The sequence below is a fragment of the Scyliorhinus torazame genome, chromosome 13 (assembly GCF_047496885.1).
Source record: "Scyliorhinus torazame isolate Kashiwa2021f chromosome 13, sScyTor2.1, whole genome shotgun sequence".
NCBI lineage: Eukaryota > Metazoa > Chordata > Chondrichthyes > Carcharhiniformes > Scyliorhinidae > Scyliorhinus > Scyliorhinus torazame.
The window spans coordinates 21,110,484-21,136,297 of NC_092719.1; the positions used below are offsets into that span (position 1 = coordinate 21,110,484).

Consider the following 25,814-nt stretch of genomic DNA (forward strand, 5'->3'; position numbering starts at 1 on the left):
CTCCTCTCGAGCTATCTTAAAAAGACAGGTCATTCAGTTGGTGACAGAATCATCCACCGGGATGGAGTCCCAAAATAAACCCCGGTGTGGGACTGGGATATAATCAGGAAGATCCCAATTTTGATTTCAATTTGCATTTGCCCAGTGACAGCTGGTCAGGGGCAGCTGACTGTCGCAATCAGGAAGAGGTTGGCGGAAGAGGAAAATAACAGGCAAAGTCCTTCCTCTTCTCTCGCTCCAGGTTCGGCAGTTTTGCCTCAGCTTGGACGTGAAGACTAATCACAGGGCCAATGGTCACATCTCTCCAGCCGCACCAGGAAATGAATGCGACTGGAGTGCACCGAAGGCTGCTGGGAAACGGAACTCGGCGCGACATGGGTGAACGGAAAACCAGACCCTCGATCCAAGGGTAGCGTGAGGATAATGAAAAACAAATCAAACAGACCCGTTTACCCGACGGGCAAACATTCCAAATCAGGACGCGGGGAAAGAAGTCACTGAAAATATTATCTGAACAAAACTCACGGCATCTCCTCAGGCAAGAGATCTGCCAAGATATTGATGGAGTCCGTCTTTGTCTTGGATGTGGGGGCAGCAGCCAACTGGATCTTCAGCAGTGCTATCTGTGGAACCACAATAACCCCCCAGCCCATCATCAGCGGTTAGTCAGGAAGGGAAGAAATTGCATTTTTTAAAATTGCACCTTTGACAACCTCAGCACACCCCCTTCTGAACAGCCAATTAAGTATTTCTGTTAGGGCAGGCAGCAGTCAGTTTGTGCACAGCAAGCTCCCACAAACAGCAATTTGAGAACGACCAGATAATTTGGTTTTCGTGATGCTGGTTGAGGGGTAATTATTAGTCAGGACATTGGGAAGAAATCCCCTGCTCTTGACTCATTCCTTCCAAGAGGCATCAGGGGGATATATTTATGTTCACATGACTTTAAAATCTCATCCAATATCTGGCACTTCTGACAGTGCAGCACACTCATTACTGGGCTGTTAGCGTAGACCACTGGAGTCTCTGGAGTAAGATTTGAAATCTCAACCACCAGACGCAAAAGGTAAAAATGCTCCCAACCAAGTTACGGCTGACATCCAAGGAAATATGAAGTGAAGGTCTGTCTGCTGAACTGGCTTTCAGAATAATATAAAGATTATATTTTTGCAAGCAGAGCTATTACCAAGGGGAACAAGGTAAAGAGTGGGAAACAGAATTAGTTGGAAGTAGGGAAACAAACAATAGGATTTAATACTTTGCTGCACTTTCAAGGGGTCAGCTGGTAAAGCCAGTGAAAAACACTGAAGATCAGGGTTTCAATTCCCAATTCAGTCTTAGGAATGTTCCTGTAGAGAGGTGAAAGAACTCCGGGGACTTCTTCCCAGCAGAAAGGAAAAGCAAGGAGGAAAAAAGAAAATCACCAAGTTTTAAGGGGCAGTACGGCAAAGGACGATCCCAGGATGAATCCCCATGTCTGTGTGGATCTCTGCCATCATGGCAACTTTGGCTCATAAACCAGAGGAAGACCTTGGGGAGGGCCTGGGGATGGGAGCATGAGCTAGCCCCAGTGTAACTGACCTCAATCAATTAACTGCGGATGGTATGCTTAGGAAATTGGGGATAATAAAAAACAAAAGAATGGCACAGATAGGGACACTGACCATGGACCAAGGTACCATTGATGGCACAGTCTGTATACAGCCGATACTCACCATATACTGAGGGAGGTTATATAACATTGACTGATACAGGATCTCGACCGAGGTCTGCTCAACCTCCTCAGCTCCCTGTGTTTAAGGAAAAGGCAGAAATGTAATCATTTTATTTAACGCTACCTAGTTCAGTTTGTTGTTTTTTTTCTTTTTCTTTTTTAAAATAAATTTAGAGTGTCCAATTATATTTTTTTCCAATTAAGGGGTGATTTAGCGTGACCAATCCACCTACCCTGCACATCTTTTTGGGTTGTGGGGGTGAGACCCACGCAGACACGGGGAGAATGTGCAAACTCCGCACGGACAGTGACCCGGGGCCGGGACACTTTATTGTTAAACTGAACATAGAACCATGGAAAGGATACGGTGCCTAAAGGGGCCATTCAGCCCATCATGTCTGCTCCAGGCAGAGAAAGAAAAGAAATAAGTTGCCCATTTTAATACCATTTTTCAGTACCTGGTCCGTAGCCTCACAGGTTACAGCACTTCAGAAGCAGATCCAGGTACCTTTTGAAAGGAGTGGAATGTTTCAGCCTCATCCACCAACATAGGCAGTGAATTCCAGAAGTTCCACCACCCTCGGCGAACATTTTTTCCTCATGTCCCCTCTAATCCTTCTACCAATCACCTTAAATCTATGTATGACCCCCTGGTAATTGACCCTCAACTCGGGGTCTTTCCTCTCTATCCTGTCTAGGCCCCTCATGATTTTGTACACCTCAATCAGGTCAACCCTTGGCCTCCTCTGATCGAACAAAGAAAATTACAGCACAGGAACAGGCCCTTCGGCCCTCCCAGCCTGGGCCGATCCAGATCCTTTATCTAAACCGGTCACCTATTTTCCAAGGATCTACTTCCCTCTGTTCCCCACCCGTTCGTATATCTGTCTAGATGCATCTTAAATGATGCTATTGTGCCCGCCTCTACCACCTCCGCTGACAAGGTGTTCCAGGCACCCACCACCCTCTGCGTAAAAAATTTCCACGCACATCTCCCTTAAACTTTCCCCCTCTCACCTTGAAATCGTGACCCCTTGTAATTGACACCCCCACTCTTGGAAAAAGCTTGTTGCTATCCACCCTGTCCATACCTCTAATAATTTTGTAGACCTCAATCAGGTCCCCCCTCAACCTCCGTCTTTCCAATGAAAACAATCCTAATCTACTCAACCTTTCTTCATAGCTAGCACCCGCCATACCAGGCAACATCCTGGTGAACCTCCTCTGCACCGTCTCTAAAGCATCCACCTCCTTCTGGTAATGTGGCGACCAGAACTGCACGCAGTATTCCAAATGTGGCCTAACCAAAGTCCTATACAACTGTAACATGACCTGCCGACTCTTGTACTCAATACCCTGTCCGATGAAGGCAAGCATGCTGTACGCCTTCTTGACCACTCTATCGACCTGCGTTGCCACCTTCAGGGTACAATGGACCTGAACTCCCAGATCTCTCTGTACATTAATTTTCCCCAGGACTCTTCCATTGACCGTATAGTCCGCTCTTGAATTAGATCTTCCAAAATGCATCACCTCGCATTTGCCTGGAATGAACTCCATCTGCCATTTCTCTGCCCAACTCTCCAATCTATATATATTTTGCTGTATTCTCTGACAGTCCTCCTCGCTAAATGCAACTCCACCAATCTTAGTATCATCTGCAAACTTGCTAATCAGGCCACCTATACCTTCGTCCAGATCATTTATGTATATCACAAACAACAGTGGTCCGAGCACGGATCCCTGTGGAACACCACTAGTCACCTTTCTCCATTTTGAGACACTCCTTTCCACCACTACTCTCTGTCTCCTGTTGCCCAGCCAGTTCTTTATCCATCTAGCTAGTACACCCTGAACCCCATGCGACTTCACTTTTTCCATCAACCTGCCATGGGAAACTTTATCAAACGTCTTACTGAAGTCCATGTATATGACATCTACAGCCCTTCCCTCATCAATTAACGTTGTCACTTCCTCAAAGAATTCTATTAGGTTTGTAAGACATGACCTTCCCTGCACAAAACCATGCTGCCTATCACTGATAAGTCTATTTTCTTCCAAATGTGAATAGGCCCTATCCCTCAGTATCTTCTCCAACAGTTTGCCTACCACTGACGTCAAGCTCACAGGTCTATAATTCCCTGGATTATCCCTGCTACCCTTCTTAAACAAAGGGACATTAGCAATTCTCCAGTCCTCCGTGACCTCACCCATGCTCAAGGATTCTGCAAAGATATCTATTTCTTCCCTCGCTTCCCTCAGTAACCTGGGATAGATCCCATCCGGACCTGGGGACTTGTCCACCTTAATGCCTTTTAGAATACCCAAAACTTCCCCCTTCCTTATACCGACTTGACCTAGAGTATTTAAACATCCATCCTTAGCCTCAACATCCGTCATGTCCCTCTCCTTGGTGAATACCGATGCAAAGTACTCATTAAGAATCTCAACCATTTCCTCTGACTCCACATATAAATTCCCTCTTTTGTCTGAGTGGGCCAATCCTTTCTCTAGTTACCCTCTTGCTCCTTATATACGAATAAAAGACTTTGGGATTTTCCTTAACCCTGTTAGCCAAAGATATTTCATGACCCCTTTTAGCCCTCTTTATTGCACGTTTGAGATTTGTCCTACTTTCCCGATATTCCTCCAAAGCTTCATCAGATTTAAGTCGCCTAGATCTTATGTATGCTTCTTTTTTCATCTTAGCTAGTCTCACAATTCCACCCCGTCATCCATGGTTCCCTAATCTTGCCATTTCTATCCCTCATTTTCACAGGGACATGTCTGTCCTGCACTCTAATCAACCTTTCCTTAAACAGCTGCTCCCAATCCACATGAAATGAAATGAAAATCGCTTATTGTCACAAGTAGGCTTCAAATGAAGTTACTGTGAAAAGCCCCTAGTCGCCACATTCCGGCGCCTGTTCGGGGAGTATGGGAATTAAACCGTGCTGCTGGCCTGCCTTGGTCTGCTTTCAAAGCCAGCGATTTAGCCCTGTGCTAAACCAGCCCCATTCTCCAGCTCCTGCCGAATTTTGTTATACTTGGCCTTTCCCCAATTTAGCACTCTTTCTTTAGGTCCACTCTCGACTTTGTCCATGAGTATTCTAAAACTTACGGAATTGTGATCGCTATTCCCAAAGTAATCACCAACTGAAACTTCAACCACCTGGCCGGGATCATTTCCCAATACCAGGTCCAGTATGGCCCCTTCCCGAGTTGGACTATTTACATACTGCTCTAAAAAACTCTCCTGGATGCTCCTTACAAATTCTGCTCCATCTACGCCTCCAACACTACACGAGTCCCATTCAATGCTGGGGAAGTTAAAATCTCCCATCACGACCACCCTATTGCTCCTACATTTTTCTATAATCTGTCTACATATTTGTACCTCTACTTCACCCTCGCTTTTGGGAGGCCTGTAGTAAAGTCCCAATAATGTTACTGCACCCTTCCTATTTCTTAGCTCTACCCATATTGCCTCAGTGCTCGAATCCTCCGTCGTGCCCTCCTTAATCATCGCTGTGATATCATCTTTGACCAGTAATGCAATTCCTCCACCCCTTTTACCTCCCTCTCTATCCCTCCTGAAGCATCTATACCCTGAGATATTTAGTTGCCAGTCTTGCCCTTCCCTCAACCAAGTCTCCGTAATACCAATAACATCATATAAGGAAAAGAAATCTAGCCTATCCAATCTCTCCTCATAGCTGCAATTTTCAAGCCCTAGCAACATTCTTGTAAATCTCCTCTGCACTCTCTCCAGAGTAATTGTTTGGTGGCCCAGAGCCGGGATCGAACCTGGGACCTCGGCGCCGTGAGGCAGCAGTGCTACCCACTGCATCACCGTGCTGCCCTTCCATATGCTTTCTTGACCACCTTGTTAGTAACAATTATTTAATATCCCACTTTAATATGAGCTAGGTGAGAATATGCCCCTCCAGTTGCTAAGAGTGCAGTAAGTTATGAGTTTAAGCAGGTTTCACTACTTTATACCCGCACAATATGTGTGTGTGTGATTGTGTGTGTGCGATTGCATGTATGTGGTGGAGATGATTAACACCTTTCATTCCACATGATTTGCTTTGTGTCAGCATTCCATACTAACACCTGTATTCCACCAACTTTTACATGGGTAGTGCTCACAAACCAGACATGACCGTAACCCTGAAAATGAAAAGCGTACAAATGGAAATAAACTAGAGATGGGTCTTGAAGGTTTCAAGTGATGGGGCTGTGACGATTTACTTTTGCAGCTTGTTCGATTGTGAAGAAAGCTTGTTGACAAGCTTGTGTCTTGTCATTGCCAGAGGGGACCAGCCTGTGTATCTTAGACACTGCTCAACCCAGACCAGGACATATTCTACAAAACCTTCGACCCTCTCCTTCAAGAGGTAAATCAGCTAATCAGAATATCTATTTAATCTCTCTATACTGGCTACCACACTCAGCATATTCCCAAGCAACGTCAAATATAAATTAGGAACAAAATAAAATGTAAAGTGAATCTCCTCTGTATTCTCTTCATGACTTCACATCCTTCCTCCAGTACTGTGTCCAGAACTGGACGCAGAACTCCAAATGATGCAAGTCAGTGGACTTGAAGGCCACCTCTATGACGTGCTTTTATGTCCTATTGAACAAAATGCATGTAGCAGGAGTGTATTTGACTAAGAGCCTGCTGCTGTTCCTCATGTACCACTGGGTGAGTTCACACTACACAATTCTTACCAGGGACACAGGGGACTTCTGTAGCTCCTCCTCCATCTTGGACTGTACCTCTGCAATGGACACATACTTGTGCTAATGGAGGAAAAGCACAAAATCATTCTTTATTATATAAACAAAATATTTTTCTTCAACCAAAAGATGCCCTAGCCTAATTATTTAGTCACATCAAGTTCCTTGATGATCCACTGAACACCCATTGTTGAGCCAGGATAGTCAATCACAGCTGACCGCTGCACCATGGAGGGCATCACAACACAGCGCACTCCTTGCCTCATCCTTCCAATAATGCAGCCGCCAGAATTGCAGCATGAACAGACTCAAAATGCTGCAGCACCAGACTATTCAGGGCAGCACAAGTGGATAGCGCTGTGGCTTCACAGCGCCAGGGTCCCAGGTTCGATTCCCCGCTGGGTCACTGTCTGTGCGGAGTCTGCACGTTCTCCCCGTGTTTGCGTGGGTTTCCTCCAGGTGCTCCAATTGCCCCCCACAGACCAAAGACGTGCAGGTTAGGTGGATTGACCATGATAAATTGCCGTTGGTGACCAAAAAGGTTAGGAGGGGTTATTGGGTTGCGGGGATAGGGTGGAAGTGAGGGCTTAAGTGGGTCGGTGCATACTCGATGGGCCAAATGGCTTCCTTCTGCACTGTATGTTCTATGCCCTATGTCTAAATCAGCAATGTATCTGATCAAGTTAGACTTACATAGATTCTACACAACACAGCAACTTGCTGTCTGGCTCAACTAGACGATGCTGCTGTTTGACCATTTAAGTTTACTTCCATTCCCATCTCAGCCTTTTACCTGACCGTCCTATTCACTTTTCTCTCAGCCACTCGTCTAGTTTCCTTTTGTAACAATCCGTTTTTTAAAAAATATATAAATTTAGAGTGCCCAATTCATTTTTTCCAATTCAGGGGTAATTTAGCATGGCCGATCCACCTACCCTGCACATCTTTGGGTTGTGGGGGCGAAACCCACGCAAACACAGGGAGAATGTGCAAACTCCCCATGGACAGTGTCCAAGGGCCGGGATCGAACCTGGGACCTCAGCGCCGTGAGGCAGCAATGCTAACCACTGCGCCACCGTGCTGCCCTTGAAAGCATCCTTAACCACTTCCTGCGGTAGCAGGTTCAATATCCTAACCACTCCAAATAAAATAAATGTCTTACCATCATATTTATTGGCAAGTATTGTAATGATATCTAGTATATCATGTTTGTATATATGAATGATCATGTAGAATAGTGTGTAATTACAGCATCCAGCCACTAGATGTAGTAAGAGCACATCCCACGAGCCACACGGTGGTCCATGTGATCTTGGGGGAGTGAGCTAGTAGAGAGGGTTGGAGACAGTCGTGTTTTTCAGTAGCTCTGTGTATTGTATATATTTAATCTAATACTTACGGCATACTTAAGAATTCACAATTTATAGCATAGTGTAAATAAATTAGCTTTGATTTAGTACAAAGTCTGCATGTTCTTTGTAGCAACAATACAACCTTAATAATATTAATTTTAACAACCAAAGAACATCACATATATCTTGCATTTAAGGTCCCTAGCTGTAAGATTATTAGCAATTATTAGTTAACAGTAATCATAGCAGGATTTGGACTCCACCTCACTCCTTGGCTACTGCATGATGCTGAATCAACTTTAATATGACCCTGTGCTGAGTTTCCAATCCCATATCCTCTCCATGTCCATGACCACCCACTCCCACCACTGTAACATTGCTCGTTTCCTCCCCACCCTTAGCTCACCAGCTGCTGAAAACCTCATTCATTCATTTGTTGCCTGGAGACTCGACTACTCTATGCTCCTTCGCCAAAATTATCGCCCACCAAGAGGGTAACACGGTTACACAGTGGTTAGAATTGGGACTACAGCGCTGAGGACCCGGGTTCGAATCCCGGCCCTGGGTCACTGTCAGTGTGGAGATTGCACATTCTCCCTGTGTCTGCGTGGGTTTCACCCCCACAACCCAAAGATGTGCAGGATAGGTGGATTGGCCACGTTAAATTGCCCCTTAATTGGAAACTCCACAAACTTCAACCCATCCAAGACTCTGCTGCCCATAACCTAATTGTCAACGGGTCCCATTCACCCGTTGCCTCTGTGCTGACTGATCCATAGGCTCCAAGTCTCGAATCAAAATGAACCTCTAACTGGTGCTCTGCTAACTGGCTCATTAAACCAAATGGAAGATACCATTGGTAAATGCACTCACATAAAAATATTTATTAACCAGGTTTGGGTTCTTAGCCATGCAGAGTCCCAATGGCATCATATAGTCAAAATGGTCATTCCTGGAAGTAAAGTGTGCAAGGTATGAAACATGAAGCGGTAGATAAATCACATGCATCAACTCATGGAGGTTTCCTTAACAATTCTTACTGAACCTGCAATCTTTACCATCTAAGAAAGACAAGGGTGGCAGAGGCTTGGGAAGACCACCATCTGTCACACACCCCTCGGTCACACACCACCCTGATTTTGATATATATTGCCGCTCGTTCAGTATCATTGGCTCCAAAATCCTCAAACTCCCTTCCTATGCTCCGTCACCCACCTGACTAAATCATTTAAAAAGTCAATCAAAAGGTGAAAGATGGATGCCACCAATTGCCAGAAGACTGGGAATTCATTACAAAAGCAAGCCCAAGGGGAAAAATGCTTCAGGAGAAATTCCAGAGCCAATTTGGTGGCCATGGATTTCCAAGGCACGCTGCCTGCTGTGTTTGTACAACAGAAAGTGACTCTACAGAATGAGTACAGCTGCTGTGAAACTTCATCTCATAGCAGTTATATATAGACCATACACGCACTCAGGACTTTCCGAAGTGTTTCCCAGCCATTCAATTACTTTTTGAAGTCTAGTCGCATGCATGTCATCGGCAAACATGGCAGCAGAATCTGAACCCAGAAACCTTCCAAACTGGAAACGAATGGTTAAAATTCTTCATAGGAAGGAGTAATCATTATTGAGCCACCTGTATTTATCTTTGCAGCAAAACAGGTGGAGAAAATAGGTTATTAATCCAAACAATCTTGCGGTGGAAATGAAAGGTGAGAGTGAGAGAGAGACAGAGAGGGAGAGAGACAGAGAGGGAGAGAGAGAGAGAGATCCCAAGAGAGAGGGAGACCCCGAGAGTGAGAGAGACCCCGAGAGTGAGAGAGACCCCGAGAGTGAGAGAGACCCCGAGAGAGAGAGAGAGACCCCGAGAGAGAGAGAGAGACCCCGAGAGAGAGAGAGAGACCCCGAGAGAGAGAGAGAGACCCCGAGAGAGAGAGAGAGACCCCGAGAGAGAGAGAGAGACCCCGAGAGAGAGAGAGAGACCCCGAGAGAGAGAGAGAGAGACCCCGAGAGAGAGAGAGAGAGACCCCGAGAGAGAGAGAGAGAGACCCCGAGAGAGAGAGAGAGAGAGACCCCGAGAGAGAGAGAGAGAGACCCCGAGAGAGAGAGAGAGACCCCGAGAGAGAGAGAGAGAGACCCCGAGAGAGAGAGAGAGACCCCGAGAGAGAGAGAGAGACCCCGAGAGAGAGAGAGAGACCCCGAGAGAGAGAGAGAGAGAGAGGTCTGTAGATCCCTCAGAATAGCACAGCACCTAAAAATAGGACATTTGGAATGTGGAAACCTGCCCTAGACAAAACACAGAGGGAGAGAAGCATCTCATCAGCACTTGGCCTAGTGAGAGAGAGAGTTTGGTGCAGACTTTGATGATTAAAAACAAAAAATGTAAAAAAAAGTGTTTCATTTTCCTTGAACCCGAGAAAGTAAATCCGCAAAATATCACCACGGCAAGTAGTACTGGGCCACCCTTTCAGAAGAAACTAATCTCACCAACGCAGAGTGTAATTATCTGTTGAACGAATTCCCTTCACGATCATGTCAAGAAACCCATATCTTCCTGATTGATTCCCCCATTTTGCCACTCTGTACTGTAACCTCACCATTATCCTCCCAGTATCCTCACCATTTTTAAAAACCAAATTGCACGCTGGTTTGTCCCCATGTTTCCCCCGAATTCAGCAAATTGTTCATGGGAGAGGGTCATCCCGAGTTACATGGACCACCCTCCTTCATCCCCACTTCTCCCCCACCCTCCTCCTTCCACCCCACCCCCAACTTCCACGCATGTTTTTCTTTTGAAGACAACATTTTATGTTTTTGTTTCTCTAAAATATTTGCTTGTGCATGTTTTTTCAAAAAGAAATAAAAACTCTGTGATTCAAAAGAATTATACTCAGTATTTAACTCTCCTACCTGTTTCAGGGTTTTCACACTATTGTGGATGGGTCTGGGCAAACCCACCAGGGTTTCAGTGTCACTGAAAACAAAGCGGAAGAATATTTTAAACAATCATTTGGTCGGTAAAAGAGAGAGCAGGCACAGCGGAGAATCAGAACCACAGAAACAGGCCATTTGGCCCATCTGACACACGAACGCTCTTCTCGCTCGAGTTTCTATTCCAATAAAATCCAATTTTTAATTTTTAAATATCTGGGGAACGACTTTCTGCCAACTTTCCCATTGTTCCGTTCCTGCTAATCCACAGCCTGTACCTCCCAGTAATCAACTTTCAAACCAGTGTAACCAATCTCACTGTCTACCTTTGTAAAGTCTGCCTTTATAAAGCTAAGAAAAGCTCCGATTGAATCACTAATCTTCTCCGTTCCAGTTTAAAAATACACTCAATTTCTTTGTAACTATGTCCCCTCCTTCCGGATTTATTTTTGAAATTTCTTAATAATATAATAAAATAATAACTGCTTATTGTCACGAGTAGGCTTCAATGAAGTTACTGTGAAAATGAAATGAAATGAAAATTGCTTGTCAGAAGTAGGCTTCAATGAAGTTACTGTGAAAAGCCCCTAGTCGCCACATTCCGGCGCCTGTTCGGGGAGGCTGTTACGGGAATTGAACGGTGCTGCTGGCCTGCCTTGGTCTGCTTTCAAAGCCAGCGATTTAGCCCAGTGCTAAACAGTCCCTGTCGCCACATTCCGGCGCCTGATCAGGGAGGCCGGTACGGGAATTGAACCTGCGTTCTGCATTACAAGCCAGCTATTTAGCCCACTATGCTAATCCAGCCCCAGTCCCTTTCCATGGTTCTAATATCCTCCCTATCATGGAGTCTCCAGAACCCATGTCTTGTACAAACACGTGCTACTTCACTTGCCTTTGTGTTCAGCAGCCTTTTACAGAAAACACAAAGACCCAGTTGCTATTTTTAATGGTCTTTTTCTGTCTGCACTCCCTATGCATCTGCAGCCACTGATCTCTGCATTCCATGCCCATTTTAGAATCTTATCACTTCTGGTGTACTGTTGTTGATCCCAGTCAGACAATCTGTTGAACTAGCTACCAGCAGTACTCGGTCATTTCTCTTGTGCTCGTGTCCAAAGCATTACATCAATGATGGACAGACCAGGAGGTAGGAACACCCCCCACCACCAGTGAGAGGCAGACCTGGAATCACCCCCCCCCCCCCCCCCCCCCCAGTGAAGGTCAGGCCAGGAGACAGGAACCCCCCTGGTGACAGTCAGGTCAGGAGGCAGGAACCAGGGAACCACCCACCACCCCCCCCCCCCCTGGTGACGGACAGGCCAGGAGGCAGGAACCCCCCTCAAAACTTTCCAGGTGACGGACAGGCCAGGAACCCCCCCCCCCCCAAAACTCTCCCGGTGACGGGAAGGCCAGGAGCAGGTGTCAACGCACATTTTATTGCAGTTGGCCCCATTGTCAGTGCTGTGTTGACGGACAGACAGATGGACACATAGATACATAGATATGTATAATTCACAGGTACACAAACCCGGCGTGGAATTATTCGGTCGCCGACGCCAAAATCACATTCGGCGATAGGCCGGAGAATACCTGATTCCGACCAAATTGGGGGCGGCGCTTTCACAATGCTCCGCCCCCAATGCTCCGCCCTCTCCAAAGCGACATACTCTCGGAGCCCGTATCGACGGCCTCAAGACATTGTCTGAGGCCTGTTCCCCGATGTTCCGCCCCCAACCGGCCGAGTTCCGAACGGCATGGGACACGTGTGGTCTCATCAGTCAGGAACTCGGCATGGTGGCTGCAGACTGAATCCAGCACCGCCACAGTTGGAGGAGGGCCTATCCGCGAGCAGGGGGGTACATTATTCGGGATTGGGGGCACTGTGGGGGGGGGGGGGGGTCCGGGGCGCGCGAGCCGACCGAAGGGTGGGACTATTTCACGCGCCGGGTCCGCAAGTGGCCTCCGTTGCATGCCACCTCTGTGCGCGTGCGCGGCCACGGACCCGGCAATTCACCGGGACATATCAGCAGCTGGAGCTTGGTGCTCTATGCTGCCAGAATGCTAAGCCCCAGCAGAACAGGGAATCGCTGGCCGTTTTGCGCTATTTGTTTTGGCGTAAAACGCCACTGTTGCTACGCTGGCATGGGGACATAGGCTCAGAATTGGAGAATCCAGCCCCCGATAAATAGAACACAACACATATATACATAGAACACCAGGTATACATAAAATCCGCACACAGACACGCAACGCCACTTTCTCACTCACTTTCCCAGAGTGAATCCAATGAACTTGCACCTACTGACTTCCAGAAACTCTTCAATGTCCCTCTCTCTGCAGAAGTGAGTAAACAGAACTGAGAGTTATGTTCACATTGGAGGTGATGAGACATTAAGTTGTGACTGTGCAAACGAACGCAACACATTTCTATGGAAACAAATCTTCAGGGTATTGAGGAGGTTAGGGTGTGAACAGAGATCAGGTGTGGTTACCTGAGGACAAGGGGAAAAGTGACGGATGTGAATGGGATGATCCCCTGGAATACTGTGGTGCTCATCCAGTTAAATGGGGTGTGGTGACCAGGAACCAGTGATCAGCTCTTGTTGCTGTGGGACATGTCCTCCAGGGAACTACCGACCAGTAAGGAGGGGGCTGGGTGGGGAAGGGTGAAGATGAGTGTTCTTCACAGAAAAGATACATAACCAAACAGAAAAAATAGTTTAAGAAAAGTCTGACATATACTGCCAATAACTAACTGTCATTAAACACACCTGACTTTGGTAGCCCAGGGCAGGCACCGAGGGAATAACCACCTCTCTGGCACCAGTCCAGGGGGAGGCAGCTCCTGAATCAGTGCCTCTCTCTCCAGTGGGTCCACTTCTCCCTCAATCCCACCGTCACCATCATCAGCCTCGTCTTCTTCTTCCCGAGTCTCATCCCTCTCACAGTAGATGTCCAGGCTGTCCTGTTTCACCAGAACCTGCCAGTCAGACCAGATGGTTAACATTCCCCAGCCGACCAGCATATCCCCATTGCCCCCACCCCCACATCCACCATTACTGCAGGTGTCCCACCCACCCCAAGCTCATCCGTTAGTTCATTCCCCCTGGCCTTTCTTTCCAAACTGAGTGCGATCGACATGGGCCCAAGACAGGCAAATGGAGTTAAGATTTAGATCAGCCATAACCTAACTGAATGGAGCACACTGGCTTGAAGGGGCTGAATGACCTCCTCCTGGTTCCCCGCTAAGAACAGAAGGGGATCAGCGGCTCTGAAGATGATCTTACCCTCCTGCCCCTGCGACCTCTCTTCTGCTGCTGCTCCAGGATGTCCATGGCAGACGCTGGTGGAGAAGTGGCTCGCAAGGTCCGCGTCACCTGGATACTGTTCTCCAAAAGCGGAGGGAGGCCCAGCTTCGCCCGCTTTTCCACCTTCAACTCCTGAAGTTTCTCGAAACCTCCGAAACAGAACTGGGAACAAAGGGAAACGGTTAACCAAATGACCCCACGCATTCAATCGTGTCAGGTACAATCGGAGCACCGAGGGGGCGAATGGTAAATGCAACAATCACAAAGCAGTGAAGGATACGAAGACTTTGGTGCGAATGCAGGAGAGATTTACTAGAATGATACCAGGGATAAGAGAGGGAGAGACTAGAGTTGCTGGGATTGATCTCCTTGGAACAGGGGTAATTAAGGGATGAAATGTTTGGGGTGTTTAAAAATATCATGGGGTCGGACCAAAGCGAGATTGCATTATTTTCACCTGTGGGAGGGTTGCCGATCAGCGGACTCAGATTTCAGTTAATTGTCAAAAAGCACCAGAGAGGTGACGAGGAGGAATATATTTTTAGGGAGCAGGTTTAAAAAAAAAAAAAAATTATCTGAAAGGGTGAAGGCAGCAGATTCAATAAGAAACTTTCAAAAGGGAAATGAATAAAAATTTGGAAGAAAAAAAACAGTCCACAGGGTTAGAGGGAAAAAGCAGGAGGGAGTGGGACTAATCGAATAGCTCTGTAAGAGGGTTAGCACAGGTTTGAAGGGCTGTAAAGAAGTACAAAAAAAAAACTTTTTTTCTGGTTGTAACACACAGATATAAGTGTTTGGTTTATTCACCTACATCACCATGAAGAGTTACATTAATACCTGGAACTGAATCATTAACACACTTGCTCTTAGTATGTATAAACTTTATATTAAAAGGTACAATTCGTCTGTGACCATTTTTCTGCATCCACAAGATCTCCCTTTGCACAGCCTACATAACCAGTGAGGGAGAGAGAGGTGCATGGTCTGGATTGTTGATGGCAGATGGAATAGGTTAGACTCAGAGTCCTATCTGGTCAGTTACAATGCCCCTATCAAAGGAACACCGAAGGAGAGGTTTTTTTTGAAGGCAATGAAAAGGGAAATAGTGAGGAAGGTGTGGAGGGCAGAAACAGCCAGCCACTAACTGATGGAGTGAGAATTCAATGAGTGACCCAGTGTAGAGGGTGCATGTAGATTCAGGTAGGGCGGGGCGGGACTAGCCAGGGATTTAAAGGAGCACCATCACTTCCTTCACACGTGAGATTCCAGGTAAGAGACCCCAGTCTGTGCTGTTAGCCAAACTCGACAGGGCTGGAGGTGATGATGGACATTGGCCTCAGTGCCCCTGTGAGGGTGGGGAAAATCAGCCATGGTTCCCATTCCTGACAGTTAACCTGATGGGAGGTCCTTGCAAACGGATCTCAGACACGAAGAAGACCAGGACTAGATTTGGTTACAAGGCTCTCCACAGGGAGTTTGCACATTCTCCCCGTGTCTGCGTAGGTCTCACCCCCCACAACCCAAAAAGATGTGCAGGGTATGTGAATTGGCCACGCTAAATTACCCCTTAATTGGGGGGAAAAAAAGAATTGGGTATTCTAAATTTATATTTAAAACAAATAAAGCTCTCCAGAGGCAAGTGTCTGTATGAACTGCAGAGAACAGAGGGCTGGTGGGGCTGAGACACCTCATCTTCCAGCAAGGAGCAGCACCCGCAGCTGAGGAGAGTCAACTGGGCAGGGGAATGGAGATGTCGGGGAGAGTACCGGTCTGTAGCATGCACCATCTATAGGATACACCGCAGCAACTAGTTAAGATTTCCTCAGCTGCTTTCAAACCTGTCACCTTTCCACCTAAAATTACAAAGGCACCCCTGGGAACACCACCGCCCTGCAGGTTTCCCAAGTCGTGCTGCATCTTGACTTGGACACATAGTCGGGTTCTTCCTTCACTGTCGCTGGACGAAAATCATGGAACCACCTCACTAACTGAGTGCACCACACACACTGCAGTGGCTCAAGGCAGCTCATTACCACTTTCTCAAGAGCAACTGAGGATAGACTTTAAATGCTGGCCTTGCCTTATCCCGAGATGGAATAAATCTGAATAAACAGATAGCATAACGGAAAGAGCTCGGAAACCTACCAGAATTGTTTTCCAAAGCAGCAGCAAGACCTTCTTAATGGGGCAATGTGGAATGTGCCCATTACAGTATTTATTAACGAGGGAGAAGAGAAGAACTGCAAAGGGCTCACCATTATACACCAGGGAACCTAAGGAACATGATACAATTCATCAACACAAGATACACTTAACCTATCACGTGAACGCTCAGAGAAACAGTCTGAGCCAGCTAGGGCTAAATCCATTTTATAGAATCATAGAATAGAATCATAGAAGTTTACAGCATGGAAACAGGCCCTTCGGCCCAACCAGTCCATGCCGCCCAGTTTTTTACCATTAAGCTAGTCCCAGTTGCCCGCACTTGGCCCATAACCCTCTATACCCATCTTACCCATGTAACCATCTAAATGCTTTTTGAAAGACACAATTGTACCCGCTTCTACTACTACCTCTGGCAGCCCATTCCAGACACTCACTACCCTCTGAGTGAAGAAATTGCCCCTCTGGGCCCTTCTGAATCTCTCCCCTCTCACCTTAAACCTATGCCCTCTAGTTTTAGACTCCCCTACCTTTGGGAAAAGATGTTGACTATCTACCTTATCTATGCCCCTCATTATTTTATAGACCTCTATAAGATCACCCCTAAGCCTCCTACGCTCCAGGGAAAAAAGTCCCAGTCTATCCAGCCTCTCCTTATAACTCAAACCATCAAGTCCCGGCAACATCCTAGTAAATCTTTTCTGCACTCTTTCTAGTTTAATAATATCCTTTCTATAATAGGGTGACCAGAACTGCACACAGTATTCCAAGTGTGGCCGTACCAATGTCTTGTACAACTTCAACAAGACGTCCCAACTCCTATATTCAATGTTCTGACCAATGAAACCAAGCATGCCGAATGCCTTCTTCACCACCCTGTCCACCTGCGACTCCACCTTCAAGGAGCTATGAACCTGTACTCCTAGATCTCTTTGTTCTATAACTCTCCCCAACGCCATACCATTAACTGAGTAGGTCCTGGCCTGATTCGATCTGCCAAAATGCATCACCTCACATTTATCTAAATTAAACTCCATCTGCCATTCGTCGGCCCACTGGCCTAATTGATCAAGATCCCGTTGCAATCCTAGATAACCTTCTTCACTATCCACTGTGCCACCAATCTTGGTGTCATCTGCAAACTTACTAACCATGCCTCCTAAATTCTCATCCAAATCATTAATATAAATCACAAATAACAGTGGACCCAGCACCGATCCCTGAGGCACACCACTGGTCACAGGCCTCCAGTTTGAAAAACAACCCTCTACAACCACCCTCTGCCTTCTGTCGTCCAGCCAATTTTGAATCCAATTGGCAACCTCACCCTGGATCCCGTGAGCTTTAACCTTCTGCAACAACCTACCATGCGGTACCTTGTCAAAGGCTTTGCTAAAGTCCATGTAGACAACGTCTACTGCACTACCCTCATCTACCTTCTTGGTCACTCCCTCAAAAAACTCAATCAAATTTGTGAGACATGATTTTCCACGCACAAAGCCATGCTGACTGCCCCGAATCAGTCCTTGCCTCTCTAAATGCTTGTAGATCCTGTCTCTCAGAATACCTTCTAGCAACTTACCTACTACAGACGTTAGGCTCACCGGTCTGTAGTTCCCAGGCTTTTCCCTGCTGCCCTTCTTAAACAAGGGCACAACATTCGCCACTCTCCAATCTTCAGGCACCTCACCTGTGGCTGCCGATGATTCAAATATCTCGGTTAGGGGACCCGCAATTTCCTCCCTAGCCTCCCACAACATCCTGGGATACATTTCATCAGGTCCCGGGGATTTATCTACCTTGATGCGCTTTAAGACTTCCAGCACCTCCTCCTCTGTAATATGCACACTTCTCAAGACATCACTATTTATTTCCCTTAGTTTCCTAACATCCATGCCTTTCTCCACCGTGAATACCGATGAGAAATATTCATTCAGGATCTCACCCAACTCTTGTGGCTCTGCACATAGATGCCCTTGTTGATCCTTAAGAGGCCCTACTCTGTCCCTAGTTACTCTTTTCCCCTTTATGTATCTGTAGAATCTCTTTGGATTCTCCCTTGCATTATTTGCCAAAGCAATTTCATGTCCCCTTTTTGCCCTCCTGATTTCCCTCTTAACTCTATTTCGACAATCTCTATACTCTTCAAGGGATCTACTTGATCCCAGTTGCTTATGTACGTCATATGCCTCCTTCTTCTTTTTGACCAGAGTCTCAATATCTCGAGTCATCCAGGGTTCCCTACTTCTACCAGCCTTGCCCTTCACTCTAAAGGGAATGTGCTTACCCTGCACCCTGGTTAACACATTTTTAAAAGCCTCCCATTTACCAGCCGTCCCTTTGTCTGCCAATAGTCTCCCCCAATCTACCTCTGCAAGTTCCTGTCTGATACCATCAAAATTGGCCTTGCCCCAATTAAGAATTTTAACTCTTGGGCCAGACCTATCATTCTCCATAGCTATCTTAAAACTAATGGAATTATGGTCACTTGTCCCAAAGTGATCCCTCACTAGCACTTCTATCACTTGCCCTTCCTTATTTCCCAAGACGAGGTGGCACCCCTGGGAACACCACCGCCCTGCAGGTTTCCCAAGTCGTGCTGCATCTTGACTTGGACACATAGTCGGGTTCTTCCTTCACTGTCGCTGGACGAAAATCATGGAACCACCTCACTAACTGAGTGCACCACACACACTGCAGTGGCTCAAGGCAGCTCATTACCACTTTCTCAAGAGCAATTAAGGATAGACTTTAAATGCTGGCCTTGCCTTATCCCGAGATGGAATAAATCTGAATAAACAGATAGCATAACGGAAAGAGCACGGAAACCTACCAGAATTGTTTTCCAAAGCAGCAGCAAGACCTTCTTAATGGGGCAATGTGGAATGTGCCCATTACAGTATTTATTAACGAGGGAGAAGAGAAGAACTGCAAAGGGCTCACCATTATACACCAGGGAACCTAAGGAACATGATACAATTCATCAACACAAGATACACTTAACCTATCACGTGAACGCTCAGAGAAACAGTCTGAGCCAGCTAGGGCTAAATCCATTTTAATTACAAACTCCATTCACATAACTGTAACAAACCTCTGGATTATCTGCAAATTCATAAGGTAGTGGGTCCGGGAGGGGACATTTCAGTAGGACAGAGAGTGTGAATCCCATTTAAATTCACACCTGAATCATCCTAAATATTTGGTTCTATTCCTGCGCGATCGTCAAGAAGCAACAGCAGCGATGGAAGGTACCTTCACACCTTTTCACAAACCAGCAGCCTGACTTGGACTAGGCAGCCATGGAAATGGCCTGGTGTGGGATAGGGTAGAGGGACTATCATCTCAGCACCCGGGATGCCTGCTAGAAGAATGGATCACAATGAGGACATGGCAGGAATCAGCTGACAAGAATTCTGCAGTCTAATAGCTTGCCAATCAACACCAAGTCTTAATCATGCTGTGCTTCAGGCATGAGCATGTCAGTTAACTTCCAGCATTCATTGGCGGCACGGTGGCGCAGTGGTGAGCACTGCTGCCTACGGTGCTGGGGACCCGGGTTCATTCCCAGCCCCGGTTCACTGTCCGTGTGGAGTTTGCATATTCTCCCCATGTCTGCATGGGTTTCACCCCCACAACCCAAAGATGTGCAGATTAGGTGGATTGGCCACACTAAACTGCTCCTTAATTGGAAAAAAAATGATTGGGTACTCTAAAGTATTATTTTTTTTAAATTCCAGCATTCAGAAGTGGTCAATCTTCATACGTGCGAGCCCAGCAACAAGCTATTCAATGTCAGGGTGCATCACAGACAAGCCAGACCCCCACCCTAACTTGATAACCAGCCGAGGTCACTGGGTAGCAATCAGGGGCAGGAGATTAGCTGACCTTTGCCATCCCTAACCCAGGGACACAAGAACCAACTGTACTTCTTAACAACAAAATCACACCACAGTTGTAAAATTTAAATTTTTAAAGCTAATGATTCACAGGAACACATTTAAAGCTACATATTGGAGCATTTACAGCACAGAGACAGTTTAAATGGTCAAACAGATTCATGCATCACATGAACCTCCTCCGACTCCCCGTCAGCATATCTGTCAATTACTCGATTCGGTTCCTCCATGTGTTTTCTACGGGTGCTCTGGTTTTCTCCCAGAAGTCCCGTAAGACATGCTGTTAGGTGAATTGGACATTCTGAATTCTCTCGGTGTACCCGAACAGGTGCCGGAATGTGGCGACTAGGGGCTTTTCACAGTAACTTCATTGCAGTGTTAATGTAAGCTTACTTGTGACAATAATTTATTTAGCTCTCCTTACCAATATCGGTGCTCTTTACTTCAATGTGGTAATGAGCTCTGTTCAATTCTGGAAAGCCAGTTGCTGAAGGATAGTACTGGAGCCAATCTTTCACTGCAACCTTTACATTTATTTACAGAGTGGAACATAACAAGCATACCTCTCCTAACTCAACAACACCACAGTTTCAGTAAGTGTCTCTTGACAATGTTATTTCCTTCTGATTTATTGGGATGTGGGCTTCACTGGCTGGGCCAGCATTCGTTCTCAATCCCAAATTGCCCTTGAACTCAGGGACTTGCTGGGTCATTTCAGAGGGCATTTAAGAGTCAATCACATTGCCGTAGATCTGGAGTCACATGTAGGTCAGATTCTCCTACCCCCCCTCCCAAAAGGGCATTAGTGAACAATGTCAACAATGGTTATCGTTAAACTTTTAATTCCAGATTTTTGAAAACTAATTCAAATTTCACATCTGCCATTATGCTGGGTCTCTGGATTACTAAACCAGTACACCACCACCTCCCCCATGTGCTCAAGTCAAACCCTAATTAATGCCCTTCACCTGCATATAATTAAAATCAATTGGTACACACCTAACAAGTTCTGCATTCTTAAACACTCTGAGCGAAGACATTTCTACTGAATTCCCCATTAGATATGATGCACAGTCTCTAGTTTTGGTCTCAACACCGTGTCCTGGTTATGTCTTCCCAAATTCTGTACACAATTTTCTGGGTCAATACCTCAGAGAATACAACTTTTATCAGATATAAAATCCAGGACATTACTTGTTTTATAATTGGTGAAACTGGACTAAATCCCCGTAGTGAGCACCTTACATTTATTTTTAACCAGTTAACACAGTTTCTCGTCTCTCTTCCTCTATTTCTTTCCTCCACCTCTCACCTCATCCCAAGCAGCCACGTTGCCTGGGAAAACATCAAGACAAACAGCGAATACTGGAAATTTGAAATTAAAGTAAAAACGAAATGTTGGAAACAGATGTTTAGTCAGCACCCATGTGGAGTGAAATGTTGCACTATTGATATTTTGGATGCATACCCCTTCGTCAGAACTCTCAAGGGGTCAGATGAAGGGTCTACATCCAGGTCATCAATAAGCTGCCCTTTGTAATCGCTGCTGACTGACCCGCTGCACATTGGCAGTCATTTTTAGATCTCAGGGAAAACGTTAAAGTTACACCAACTGTGAATAAATGTGGGGTAGCACAGTGGTGCAGTGGTTAGCACTGCTGTCCCACGGCGCCGAGGACTCGGGTTCAATCCCAGCCCCGGGTCACCATCCATGTGGAGTTTGCACATTCTCCCCTTGTCTGCGTGGGTCTCACCCCTACAACCCAAAAAGATGTGCAGGGTAGGTGAATTGGCCATACTAAATTCCAGGCCTGTCTCCACTGTAAAATGAAACTAAACCCAAGTTTCGCTTTTTTAACCCACAAATAAAGAGTATAAATTAAACTTAACGCTGAAACTTATTCCTAATACCCATAATACAATCTCTATTTCCTAACACTGCAATTCAGAAGTACTTCATTCCTGAAGTCTGAAAATCATTGTATAGATGCTGGCGCCATAGTGGTGATATCACTGGACCAGTAATCCAGATGCCCAGACTATTACTCTGGGGACTCAGGTTCAAACCCCACCAAAGCAGCTGTGGAATTTAAAACCTGGAATTGACAGTTAGTCTCAGTAATGGTGCCATTGGGGGCAGCATGGTGGCGCAGTGGTTAGCATTGCTGCCTCACGGCGCCGAGGTCCCAGGTTCGATCCCGGCTCTGGGTCACTGTCCGTGTGGAGTTTGCACATTCTCCCCGTGTTTGCGTGGGTTTCGCCCCCACAACCCAAAGATGTGCAGGGTAGGTGGATTGAACACGCTAAATTGCCTCTTAATTGGAAAAAATGAATTGGGTACTCTAAATTAAAAAAAATAAAATAATGGTGCCATTAATGCCCTTTGGTTCACTAATGTCCTTTAGAGAAGGAAATCTGCCGTCCAAATCTGGGTTGGCCTATATGTAACTCCAGACAAACAGTAATATGGCTGACTCTAGACTGTCCTCTGAAATAGCCTAGCAACCAGTTATACCAAATCACTTCAGGAAAGTCAAAAAGGAATAAAACCGGATGGATCAACTACCATCGACTTTGTCGGAAATGACAAAGGCACACTGAGTGCTGTTGACCCTGTAAAGTTCACCTTCCCTTGTGTAAAATTGGGAGAACTATCCCACAGACCAGCCAACTAGCAACAACCTGGCATAATGATACCTGACAGACATTGTTCCTGTCGTCACCATTACTGTTCCTGGGTGCAGACTCAACAGAGGCAGTGGTATAGTCAGGATGGAGTTACCTGGGGAGTCCCCAATATTAACTCTGGACTCTATGACGTCTCGTGGCATCAGGGCAAACAAGGGCACGGAAACATCATGTTGATTATCACCTTCCCTGGGCTGATGAAGCCGTACTCCTCAAATGTTAAACACCACTTGAGGATAGGAAGAGCACAAAACGTACTTGAAGTGGGGGACTTCAATATCCATCACCAACAATAGCTTAGTAGCACCACTACTAACCAAGCTGGGCAAGTCCTGAAGAACATAGCCACTAGACTTGGGTTGTCAGCAGGTTGTGAAGAAACCAGAGAGAGGGAAAAACATACTAGACCTTATCCTCAACAATGTGCCTGTCGCAGATGCATCTTTCCATGATTATATAATAATAATAATCACTTATTGTCACAAGTACATAGTACATAGAACATACAGTGCAGAAGGAAGCCATTCAGCCCATTGAGTCTGCACCGACCCACTTAAGCCCTCATTTCCACCGGAACCCCCGGAACCCAATAACCCCTCCTAACATTTTTTGGTCACTAAGGGCAATTTATCATGGACAATCCACCTAACCTGCACGTCTTTGGACTGTGGGAGGAAACCGGAGCACCCGGAGGAAACCCACGCAGAAACGGGGAGAACGTGCAGACTCCGCACAGACAGTGACCCAGCAGGGAATCAAACCTGGGACCCTGGCGCTGTGAAGCCACAGTGCTAATCACTTGTGCTACCGTGGTGCCCACCGCCACATTATCTCAGAGACAGAGAGGCAGTCGACACCTGCTGGAGAGCGCACTTCAAGGACCTCCTCAACCAAGGCAGTCTTTGACGCAAGTACCTTCGACACGACCCCGCAATACGCTTTCAGCCGTCCTCTCACCCCAGCTCGCCATGAGGTCGAAAAAGCCATCAGACAGCTGAAAAAACATTTTTGGACACTAAGGGCAATTTCTCATGGCCAATCCATCAGACCTGCATGCCTTTGGACTGTGGGAGGAAACCGGAGCACCCGGGAGGAAACCCACATAGACACGGGGAGAACATCCAGACTCTGCACAGACAGTGACCCAGCGAGGAATCGAACCTGGGACCCTGGCTCTGTGACGCCCCAGTGCTACCCACTTGTGCTACCGTGCTGCCCCATGAAGTAGGCTTCAGTGAAGTTACTGTGAAAAGCCCCTAGTTGCCACATTCCGGCACCTGCTCGGGGAGGCCTGTTGGGAATGGAACCCACGCTGCTGCCGTGTTCTGCATTACAAGCCAGCTTTTTAGCCCACTGTTCTAAACCAACCCCTGACAGGAGTGGCAGGAGTGACCGCCCTAACAGCACTGTGGGTGTACCTGCATCAGATGGACTGCAGTAGCTCAAGATGGTGGCTCACCTCAACCTTTTCAAGCAATTAGGGATGGGCAACAAATATTGGCCTTTCTAGTGACACTGTACGACTCCTTCCTGTTGATTCCTTTATTTCCCCTTGCTTTATTTTTTGGCGTTATCCATGGATGCTTAATGGACATGTACCTTAAGTCAAGCAGCAGTGATAATGAGGAATTCCAAAAAGTTGCAACATAAGTGTATGGTGCTCGTTTTCGAGCAGCAGAACTTGGTTTGATTGGTTGGCTGGTGGCCAATGAATTGGCCAAAAGACTGCATTCTGCCCCGTAACAGGTGGTGAATTGGATCCTATCCGAGCGGGATAATTTCCAGAGACTCACGGAAAGCAGAGGTGGGACCTGGATGCTCAAGGAAGAAGGAGCTGTGAGTACCTGCTCCTCCCTCTCCCTCACTCTCCAGACATGCTGTGTGCTGCTGTATTTCTGAACCTCCAGAGAACCTGAAGGAATGAATCTACAGTAAAAACCATTAAGCCTGAAACAGAAAACCTCGAACTGAAAGCCTAATTTGAAGGAAAAGTGCTTAAAGACAATCTTCTGAAACAAAGACTCTTTATCCTTTTACTTATTACTTTCATCCCTCCCTTCCTCTCTGTTTATTTGTCATATGTGTGTACATATAATATAGAGAGTGGGGGCAAGTTAAAGTGGGGTATTAGGAATTAGATAATGGTCAACCAGTTACATTTGCTGAATATTTAGTTACAGTTCTTATTATAAATAAAAAGTAATTTGTTTCACTTTACAAACCTGGTGACTGTAATTATAGGGCAGCTAAGGGCCAAAGACTTTGGGTGTATTTCCAAGAGTTATTTATTAATTCCAATTGTGTTGCGACTCCTGGTCAAGTGGGGCTGGAATTGACCGCGCACAAGCCCAGAGGGTCGTATCACTCACATCTGATAAAATAAAATAAAACAAAATGCAAGTCTGTCTATATAAAAAATGGCGAAAGCTATAAAATGGAGGGGCATTCGGTGTTAGTCGATCAATTCTCACCAGGAAGGTCAGCAACCATACTCACTTAGTTCAGTACGGAATCCATCTCTCACTAAACTCCACTCTGGTCTGTCATCTTCCCCCTCTCGGCGCATGATCTCCACCATCAGGTACATAATATTGAGCAGCACCCTAAAATATCAGCCACGCACAAAAGTCAGGGTTTGGTAAAACTGGAGTCATACAAACACCAAACAGCAGAGCCGAGATGGCTGGGGAGGAAACCTTTTCTCAATAGCCAGCAGGGAAATGTAGGATGAAAGCTCTTCCATTATTGGATCACATTAATCAGTGTACAAGTACAGCACTCAGACTGCGTCAGCCAAAGCAGGATGTTTGACCCCGGTCAGTTAGTAGCAATGCCACAAAAACTGACCTCAAACATCTGTCTTTAGAGGAAGAAAAAGAAAATGGAGACAGCAAACACTTGCCCATTGTTCGATTGCTGGCCAGCCATTCCTGCAGGATTCTGGGCACGTGTGAATGTCTGGATTATGCCGAGCTGGATCAAACAGCCTGGCACCATTCATGTTCCAAGGGCA

The 25,814-nt window shown here is 46.3% G+C and overlaps 1 protein-coding gene across 1 annotated transcript in view; it reads right to left on the reverse strand.

Annotated features, from left to right (window-relative positions):
• The window catches only part of LOC140387882 (striatin-interacting protein 2-like), a 60,555-nt gene that overhangs the window by 13,896 nt on the left and 20,845 nt on the right, over positions 1–25,814 (reverse strand). The window contains exons 7-15 of the mRNA XM_072471155.1: positions 25,298–25,404; positions 19,048–19,175; positions 14,031–14,213; positions 13,515–13,723; positions 13,012–13,077; positions 10,723–10,786; positions 6,452–6,523; positions 1,716–1,790; positions 526–623 (exon numbers count right to left, since the gene is read on the reverse strand). Coding sequence (XP_072327256.1) covers positions 526–623; positions 1,716–1,790; positions 6,452–6,523; positions 10,723–10,786; positions 13,012–13,077; positions 13,515–13,723; positions 14,031–14,213; positions 19,048–19,175; positions 25,298–25,404 — 1,002 coding nt within the window. The remainder of the gene's footprint in view (positions 1–525; positions 624–1,715; positions 1,791–6,451; positions 6,524–10,722; positions 10,787–13,011; positions 13,078–13,514; positions 13,724–14,030; positions 14,214–19,047; positions 19,176–25,297; positions 25,405–25,814) is intronic.